At 43.7% G+C, this 10,320-nt stretch overlaps 1 protein-coding gene across 1 annotated transcript in view; it reads left to right on the top strand.

Annotated features, from left to right (window-relative positions):
• The window catches only part of MLLT3 (MLLT3 super elongation complex subunit), a 297,998-nt gene that overhangs the window by 263,708 nt on the left and 23,970 nt on the right, over positions 1 to 10,320 (top strand). The window contains exons 7-8 of the mRNA XM_045289372.1: positions 7,562 to 7,637; positions 9,675 to 9,804. Of these exons, the coding sequence (XP_045145307.1) occupies positions 7,562 to 7,637; positions 9,675 to 9,804 (206 nt within the window). The remainder of the gene's footprint in view (positions 1 to 7,561; positions 7,638 to 9,674; positions 9,805 to 10,320) is intronic.

Here is a 10,320-nt window from a genome sequence, read left to right as displayed (position 1 = left end):
CACACACACACACACACACACACACACCATCCTTCCATACATGAGACCAATTAGAAACAAAGAGAAGTCTCTGGTATCACAAGTGATGTAGTTAATAGTCAATTGTGAATTAAACTGAACTTCTACAAACACCGATTTGCTCCTGCTACAGTAACCGTTTTCATTCCTACGGCACTTAACGACTAAGGATTCTCCAGCCAGTGATCTCTTAGAGCACATCTGGCAAATACACTCTCTTACAACAACTGGATTTCGGGAAAGAGCACATGTTCTGGCCACAATAGCAGCCTTCAAAGTACAACGGGTGATGAGAGATAAAAGACTTGAGCCCGTCTGCTTGAAAGGGAGGAAGCTAAAAGAAAATTACAGCCATCTCTAAGTGTGGAAAGGGTCTCATGGAGAGATTTATAGACCCTTGCCTCCTCCCCAAGGCCATTTCGTTTCCTAATGGGATGCTGTGCCCTCAGACAGGGAATGATGAGTACAAAAGACAGTATTTAACAGTACTTGTGAAGATTATATTAATAATGAAGATTGCTAATGCAATGGTAAAATTAGAGGTGCCTCAAAAGAAAACCAAATATCTTGGCCTCTAGGTTGGTTTTACAAGTTGATGTCACTTCAAGGGCTAAGGCGGGCCTGCCCCAGCCATGCTGCTTTTCATTGCCTTCTATGCAGTAAAAAACTGGAGAGCAGCTAAGGAGGAGGGAGAAGAATCAATGCCTTTAAAGTATGGTGCTGGCAAAGACTAGTGACTGTCCCATGGCCTGGCAGGACAGTTCAGTTCTCTAAAGAAGTACAGCCAAGTGGAGATGGTTAGGCGCTCATCTCAGCGACTTTGCTCACGTCGTCAGGAGGGGCTCAGCCCTGGAAAGGCTGGCATGCTAGGTACAGTAGAGGTCAGAAAAAAAAGAGACTTGTGAGGAGCTGGACTGACCCAGTGGGGACAAGCATCGCTATGATGATAAGGATGGCATAGCACCAGGCAGGGTCACTATGAATCAGGAGTGACCTGGTGGTACCTAACAACGTGGCAAAATGGAAAACGTACCAGAAATAAAGACCTGTCTTGTTTTGCTCACAGTTATGATAATAAGCCTTAGGGTCTTGCTATCTTATTAGAATGACTGGCATAACAATCGCTTTTAATAATGAAAGGTCCCAAGAGATTACATATAATCGTATTTGAACATCAAGTTCACTCAGTTTGTCATAATACATGACGAGCCTACACACAGAAGAGAGGTGGTCACAGACATGAGTAACTGATCTGGCGATATGGGTTCCAGCTTCTTATAAACCAGTCTCCCTCCACACCCAACCACACCTCAAATTCACCTGTTTTTAAAGAAAGGATGTTGGCAGTTTATCTGAAGGATTAAATCTATTGAAGGATTAAATTCTTTTTGGAGCCATAGGATTTTGTATCAAAGAGCTAGGATAAAGACGGTGGATGGCCTTTGAGGGAGAATAAGATCATTGATTGCACTATCTTGCCAGGCAGCCATGCTCACTGGTCCTTTTCGCTGGGGCCCGTGCCCAGAGAGTGCAGATGGTTCAGAAGAGAAACTTACAGAACTGGTCATCAGCACCCATTGTGGTATGGATTGGATACATGTTAGAAGCAACCCTGATGCCCAACCATGAAGACCCTGGAGTGAAGTGCTTTCCCTTAGCACCATTTTGCTCTTGGTGTGGTTGACAGGTTATCTCTTATGGTCACAGTGCTTTTCTTCTCTACCACTGTTATAATTAGGTGTTAGTGTGTATCCAGGATATTGCTTTCACTTAAGTGGACTTTTTCAAGGTTAATATGTATGGTGGAAATAGTACTGGGTGCGAAGTAATCCTAGCTTAATCTACTTCAATAGTGCCCTGGTGACACATTGATTGAACACTCAGTTGCTAACCCGAAAGCCAGTTGTTCGACTCCACCAGCAGTTCTCTAGGAGAAAGGTGTGGGAGCCTGCTCTTGACCAGAGCACAGAGCTGGTAACACTGGGGCAGTTCTGTTCTGCCCTGTGGAGTGCTGTGAGCTTGTCCGTAGGAGTTGGACTTGATCCCACAGCAATGGGTTGCTTTGGGTTTTAGTTACTCCAATTTCACAGTGTTTCAACTCCAACACCTGTGGAATGGGGATAAGAAATGTGTCCCACCTTGGTCATGGTCAAACAAATGAAGTAGAAACTATGATCGGAAACCAAACTCACTGCCATCGAGTCAATGCCAGCAAATATACACCAAAAGATTAGTTATGAACCAGAAAATCAGTTACTGACAGATGTGTAACCAGTCCTCTTTTCATAACTTCACTAGATGGTAAAGTTATATTTTTAGCATGTTTTTAAAGGGGTTATTAATAAAAATCAAATGCAAATAAAAGTATCCTGCTCCTAGCAGCCTTTCAGCAATTCATTCTCATTGCATATGCCTTGTTACTACTTTTCAATAGTTATTTCTTTGTGAAACTCTGGCCTTTATTGACTTAGCTATCTCAATATTTTACCTATTAAATGAATTGTTAAACCGGAGTTCACCTATCTGATAGAGAACACATTTCATAGTTGTTTGGAATGCATATTCCATGCCATTTTTCTTTGAAATTAAATGTGTGTTTGGAAGTTGAGTGGACTATCTACAGTTTCTTAGAGAGGAGAAACTAGAGGAAGTAGTCTGTTACATTTTTTTCTGTTTTATTTATTTATTATTTATTAAATACTTTTATTGGGGGCTCTTACAGCTCTTATCAGAATCCATACATTCATTCATTGTGTCAAGCACATTTGTACATATGTTGCCATCTTCATTCTCAAAGCATTTTCTTTCTACTTGAGCCCTTGGTATCAGCTCCTCGGTTTTCCTCCTCCCCTTCCCCTGTTAAATTTTTTTATGCTAAGCAAAAAGCTAGGTGATAAGTAGGTTGATTATTAATAAAAAATGACTAAGCTGGCAAGAACCTAGCACTTTGGTTAGGAATGATAAACTTTGAACCGGGAATAAGTAAAATGTGTACAATTTGCACTCTCTTCTTAGAACTTATTCTTGACACAATCGTTCTAGACCTTTGTGTGAAGAAAGAGATTCTTTGTTATGAAGCACAAGTCAAATTCTCATTGCCATCAGGTTGCTTCTGATTCATAGTGACACTGTATCCGCCAGGGTAGAACTGCCCTTGTGAGTTTCTGAGACTAACTCTTTATGCGAACCTAAGGCCTCATTTTCCTCCTGCAGAGCAGCTGGTGGCTTTGAACTGCTGACAGTGTGGTTAGCAGTCCACCCCAGAACCACTATGTCACCAGGGCTCCTTTCAGGAATAGGTAAACATCGTATTTGAATTAAAACACACAAACACACAATCAATGCAGCAGAAAATTTGCCTACTTTAAAGGTTGAGTCAGTGAAATTTTGTTGTTCATAAAATATTTACTTCTGTCTTCTGGTTACTTAAGAAGTGAGCATACTCCCAGAGTAAGGAACAGTGCCAAGGTTGTGCAAGCCTGTTCATGTGACCTACCTTGATAGGTGTTCTCCTTTGAAGCACTTAACCTCTAGGCGCCGTAAACATGTGGTTTTTCTTACTTGTTGTCTTAGACAAAAATAATCCTCTGTAGAAAATCCATTACAAAATGATTTTGTATAGCCACTTAGTATTGAAGACTGCTTTGCAAATCTTGGTAGGCCCATTATTTTGGCAGTAGAGCTATATCTTGTTTTGGCAATGGAAAACTTGTGATCCTGTATGAATAATAATAGCAGTCAGATTTCGGTTAGCTACCAAGATAGTAGTCCTGTGCTAGGTGCTTTTACTTTATTATATCAACATAACTCTATCAGTTCTACAGAGATGCAGTGCCCTCGCTCTGTCTTTGAGGACACTGATGCTTATGGCAACTCCCCCAAAATGTACTAACTAGCAAGCAGTAGAATAGGGATTCCCAAGCCTATGCTTTGATTCAATGGCAATTACTATCGTGCTTTACCCTCGTGCAGCAAATCAAATCAAAGAAAACTCAGGACTAGGGTCAGACAACCTGGTAAGGTAGCTACACATATGCTTAGAACATCAGTAAGGAGAGGCTCAAACTTTTTTAGTGGAGGAATTTGGGTATTTTGACAAGAAGTCTCAAGTTAATCAGCAAGGGGAGAATCAAAACCTCACTGGACTTCCTTGCACCTGTTTTCTGGTTTAATGTGTATTTTCACAGACACATCTTAATGTTTCTTGGGGGATAGGGTGTGGAGATGAGGATACCACAATCCTTCCACTCATTAAAACCCACTGCCATCAAGCTGATTTTGACACATGGTGGCCGCATAGGACAGAGTAGAACTGCTCTGTAGAGTTTGTGAGCCTATAAATCTTAATGGGAGTAGATAGCCTAATCTTTCTCCCATGGAGCCACTAGTGAGTTTGAACGGACAGTGTTGCCGTTAGCAACCCAACACTTAACCCTCCATACCACCAAGGTTTCCTTTCTAGCCCCTTAGGGTCTCTAAAGACTGTCATTCAATTCTGTTTATAGTGAATATTTTTGTCAAACAATATCCTTTTCTGGTTTATGTAAATTTTTTTGGTATTTTGGAGGGTAAATCTGAATCTTAAAAATTGTGACAAAGAGCAGACTTGGTTTAAAGAGAAGTAAAGCTTTGCTGTGTGGAATGTGCTGTCCTGAACCCTCCACTCCAAACCTGATGAATCACAACCTCAGCTGATTCCCTGCATTCTCATGGTTTTGTATCTCTGGGCCCCTAGATTGGTGTCGCTCAAAAGTCTGGTTGGTCCTTGGACAGTAGCACATTAGCATCCACGGGGAACGGGGAAAAGATTCCGGTTCTCGAACCTACCCAGACATAGTGAATTACAGACTCCAGGGTGGGGCCCAGCGGTCCATGTGTTAACAATCCCTCTATGTGATTGTGACTCAAACGAAAGTGTTCCAGTCACTGCCTGAAGATCATCTCTAAAGTCCCAAAGCTCTAAAAATCCCACAAATGTTCGTCTGGACTGCCAACCTCTTCCAGGACGTGGCCACTCATTACCCGCAAGCTATCCTTGTCTATCCAGCCCTATTGGGCTAAACTTTCTATTTTGATATTCTCATTGACATAGGACAGTTGCTATTTTAAGCTTCCTCCAATGCCTTATGGAAGAGTCAGGGTGTCAGCCATAAAAGTTGAAAGGCAAGCACAGATGCCCTTTCGGATTTGTCATTTTCCTGATGGTTAGCAACCCTGGAATGATTCATCTTGCTTGTGGTTACGCTCAAAGAAAGCTGCTTCCAGGTTTGACTTGGGCGCTGCCAGGGTACTTGAGACAGACGGATCCACTGAGCACCGTGCTCTCCTGTCATCCTTGTGCGCTCCGGTAGAACATGGCCCCTTTAAGCCGGGCCCTGGTCAAGCAGCATGGGAAATTAGCACTCTGCTCACGGAGACATCTTATTTGGCTCCCAAATGGTTTCCAGAGCTATCAAAATAATACCGGGTGCAGGCACTTTTCATGGCAGAAAAGAGCAACTTGGAGAGGAAAAGGAGGTCCCTGCGGCCCCTGGGAGAAATGTTTTGCAGCTGGGCGCTGCACAGAAATGCCAGCCAAATACCCTTAGAGTTGTGGCCCTCGGCAGCGGGGCTCCCAGTGGAAGAGCCACCTCACCGAAATGAACAGTTACCTCAAGCAGGCGAGAGCTCTTGTCAACCCCCTCTTCCTTGTGGGTCGCTAACAACCACGTAGAGGACCATGTCCTGCAAACTCAAGTTCGGTGGGCCGCCTGCTGCTCATTACAGGGCCTGTCTGACTCCTTTCCTGCAGCCGGAGCAGTAGATTGCTGACACCTGTTTTCCCATCCAGCCGGGAGGTGGAGGGCGCCCGAAAGTGCTTCCTTGTGTCGGAGTCTGGGGGAGCCCTGCGGCCCGGTGGGGTGGGGGCTGGTGCTGAGGGGAGAGTAGCTCCTTGTCCTTCGATCAGGGCCTTCTGAGGGTGCTCTCGGCCCCCTGTGAGTTGCCATTGGCCGTTTGAGTTCACTCCAGTTTTGTTTTGTTGTTTTAACGGGCTGTTTAGTTCACCCTGGAGGGGGCACTGAGAAACATGGTCACCCACGGAGCCCAGTAGAATGATGCTGTTTTGTGAACATGGGCAGACCTCTGTGATTTCTTTCAAAGGAGAATTTCGTTTTTGCTGTTGGAAATGTGCACCGCAGAACACACCCCTACAACGGTTTCTACATGCACCGCGCCGCAGCATCGACGATGTTCTCCCCTCCCTGTCCCCAGCTGCCCCCCACCTCATGGACATAACTCCTTGTCCCCTTGATTTCCTGTCTCACCTGAGTTGTGCTTGCCAATGTGATTCCCTATTGCTGGACCTTCAAAAGAGCCCAAGGCTCCACGCAGTAGTGTTTCTTGGGCAATAGGAGTGTGCCACTGAAGCAGTGGGTGCTTTTTGGAAAAGGGGTGGAAATCATCCACACTTGCATGCCAACATTTGTTCCTGGTCATAAATATATGAAATACAGTTACATTGGTGCAGTCATCAATTCCCTTGCAGACTGTAGTCCGTCCGTGTCTGCTCTTTCAGTGTTGAGCTGCACGGGTACATCTCGTAAAACTTGTGACGGACAGTGGGCCAGGGTCTGGTGTGCTGTCTTTCGGCACACATACAGAGTGCATGCTGTTTGCATTGCGTTCTGCTAAGTACCGAGAGAGAACCAGAAGTTCAAGTCAGCACCCCTCACTCAGTGAGGGGCTGACAGCCCTGCAGTCTCCTCTGGGGTGAAAAGACACATTTTCGGAGCGGCGTGATACTTGGAAACCTTCTGATAAGCAGGCGGGTGGTCCCCTTTCTGTGCGCCTGCATCGAGGAGGACATGGAGCAGATTTGGATTGTAAAGGATGGGGAGCCTTCACTGAGCAGCGGGGAAGATGGACAGGTGTGGTGCTCTGAATAGATGGCTGGGTAAAAGATGTTTTGTTGTTGTTGTGCCTGGTTGCAACATTTGCCCTGACTCATCTGTGGAGCTTGGCCAGATCGCTTATGAGCGCTGCCTTCCATCTGTGAACTGTGGGTGAAAGGGTTAGGCTTGGGTCATGGCCTTGGACCAGAGTAAAATTAACTGGCTCATAATGTGATTGAACTAGTGACCTTGGCCTCATTACCACTAGATTTTAACTGGTTGAGTCAATCAAACCTTGCAGAAAGGGTAATCAAGGTATCATTCAGAAAGAGACCTGCTGAGCCGTAAACATGGTAGGGAAATCAAAGCCGGTTTCTTCCCGTGTGTAATGCAAAGGCATTTATCTCTTAATCCTTGGGTTTATCATTTATCTCTTAATCCTTGAGTCTATATATTTGCTTCTGCACCTAGTAAAACTGAAGTGGGCAAAACAAAAGGATATCTCGGCTTCCTCATCTCGGTACTTTTGCCTTAACAAAATGCGTGTCGTTTTCTTATCGTCTCGGGAATATTTTTCCAAAGGGTGCTGAAAGCAGGAATATTGTTTTCCGTGTTAGTGAGATGTGTAGTGCCCTGTTCCTTAATTAACAATGTCTCTCTCTTCTTTAAAGTCAGAACAGCCCAGCCCTGCCAGTTCCAGCTCCAGTTCCAGCTCTAGCTTCACGCCTTCCCAGACCAGGCAACAAGGTACCAACCTCTCCCAGGCCGGCTCTGAAACCCTGTGCCCATAAAGCATCCTAATGAGTTGATGTATAACCTATCTCCTACGGTTTTATTATCTGAATGATAACTTGGCCTTTATGCAGTTGTATTTATTTCCCCTAGGAATGCACTTGAGAATTATTCTGATGGATGAGGCCAAGCTCTAGAAATTCCCTCTTTTTCCAGCGCCTGCCATCAGATACCCATTTTACAAAAGGATTATAGGCACAGCCCATTCCAGGGAGTTCCCAAAGGAAATACAATAGCAGAAGCTGGATCTGCGAGGCTTTGACATGGGGGGGCAGTGGGTTTTCACTTTCCCGTTTGGACACATCCATTTTACTTCCTGTATTGTTCTATACATTAATACACCATCCTCCTTAATAAGTGTGACTGCTGTTTTTTTTAATATATATATATTTTTTTCCTCTGCATATATGTACAAGTGTAGCATGAACTTGAAGGAGTCCAAACTAAAACATTTTCTAATTATAGACCATTTCTCCCCTTTTATGTATGCATGGGAAAAAATCTTCAAATGCTGCCCGTTTTTATTTTCTTTAGCATGAACGGTGTGTTCATACCAAAGGATAACTTGTTTTTAAGCATCGTATTGAACATGACAGTTTTCAGTGACCACACAGAATTCTTGATGGCTGTGTATGTTTTGAAAAAGGGTGATTGTATGTTTTGGCTAAGGCTGAGCTTCCAGGAAAAGCAGTGAAAATAAAGACAGAGATACTTGTCTGTTCAGAGTTTGCGTTCCTCCGACTTCCAGGGACTTAAGCGGAAATTGGAGACTGGCAGAATGGGAGGTTGCGGGGAGTCCACTGTTATTTTAGACCTGAGCTAGTGATGCTTCTGATCTTCCTACCTCACATTAGACTGTAGAAAGTGCCTCATCAGGAATGAAAGCGCCTCTCTCACTTTCTTGATTGCCATTACAATCTCTTCTGTTAAAATTCAAAACATCTATCTTGGTTTCCCCATAATTTTAGAAATAAAATAAAAATCATTCACATAACAAGAGTTCTTTTTGTCTTCTCGGTTCTGTTTCCCACCCCACTCCCGTTCCCTACCCTCCCAATAAAATTGGTTAAGACTTGATTCTCTTCTCCCATTTAGTATTGGATACTCTCTTGAATTTTCTCAGCCTCTGATTTATTCCATGGTCTTATCCAGGGGTCCTCAAACGTTTTAACAGGGGGCCAGTTCACTGTCCCTCAGACCCGTTGGAGGGCTGGAGTGTAGTTTAAAAAAACAAACTATGAACACATTTCTATGCACACTGCACATATCTTATTTTGAAGTAAAAAACCAAACGGGGCAAAAACACCCAGCTGGCCGGATAAGTGTTCCCGGCGGGCCATAGTTTGAGGACCCCTGGTCTTATCTATGTAAATACATGCTGGTATTTTGCCAGGAATTTCTTTTAAAAGTAGAATGGAAATTGGCTGTGTGAGGTTGTTGCAACAAGACCTTGTGTCCAAGATCAATATGAAGATCAGAGATGGGACATTACACTGTGGAATCGAAATACCTTATAATCTGAACTTGACTGAAATTCTTTGCTTGACCGGAAGTTGGCCTTGAAATAAAAGGAACAGCTAAGGCTTAATAGATCAAAAACGACCACACCAACACTGCGCTGCCCAGGGCAAGTTCCAACCACAATGATTTACTATTCTCAATTTTTCAATACATGGATTAACCTTACAAAAACAGTCAATTTATGAATAGGTTTTTCTGTTTCGTTTTATCGGTATAAGTTTGGTCAGGGAAGAAAACTACATAGAGAAAAAATATCCTAGAAAACAGATTTCTTAATAAACATAACAGGAGCACCTATTGTAAAAGAGTATTTGGGCAGAAGTTACATTCTACCCCCACTTGTTTTATAAAACGTGGCAAGACAGACAAGATCATGATTGTTGTCTAGCGGATGGACAGTGGAGAGCTCTCGTTGCTGGTGAGCGTTCTGTCTGACTTGGCCTGTTTGCCCCGTTCATTGTCATTCTTCAGGGCCTTTGCGGTCTATCATGAAAGATCTCCATTCGGATGACAACGAGGAAGAATCAGATGAGGCAGAAGATAATGACAATGATTCCGAAATGGAGAGACCTGTAAATAGAGGGGGCAGTCGGAGTCGCAGGTGAGTGTCTCCTAAGGAGAGAGGGTGCCTGCAGTGAAAACATGCTTTTTATTTCTACCAACTAGGGGCAATCGGCACGCAAGCGTGAAACGCCAAGAATAATGGCAGCACGTGACCTTGGCAAACTCAAGTTCATCTCCGAACGAATGACTCATTCCTTTCCTCAGAAGAGGCCTGGTTTTGTTGTAAAAGTTTGTAGGAAAAAAATTCATGTGAGAGGGCCTTATATTTGAAAGTCTGTGCCAGGTTGGCAGGACGGCTGAGATGAAGGGTGCTTTACGCTGAAGAGGGTGTGTAGGTCAGTTGCTGGGGATAGGCATCAGCCTCTGAAAATAGGTGCTTTGCTGTTTGTCGTTTGAAATACATAATTGGCTTCAGTGAATTATGTGTGACCTAATTAAATCGAGGATCACCTGTGTGTGTTTTTCGGCAAAGAAATTCCTTTTAAGTGTGCTGACAATTAGGTTTCTTAAGTAGCTTTAATGCTGTGAGGCATAATTTCGCATTATAAAAATG

The sequence above is a fragment of the Echinops telfairi genome, unplaced genomic scaffold (assembly GCF_000313985.2).
Source record: "Echinops telfairi isolate 266 unplaced genomic scaffold, ASM31398v2 ScPeMD7_25;HRSCAF=90, whole genome shotgun sequence".
Taxonomy (NCBI): Eukaryota; Metazoa; Chordata; class Mammalia; order Afrosoricida; family Tenrecidae; genus Echinops; species Echinops telfairi.
Note: the sequence above shows the minus strand (reverse complement) of the source record. Positions and strands in the feature narration are given on the sequence as shown.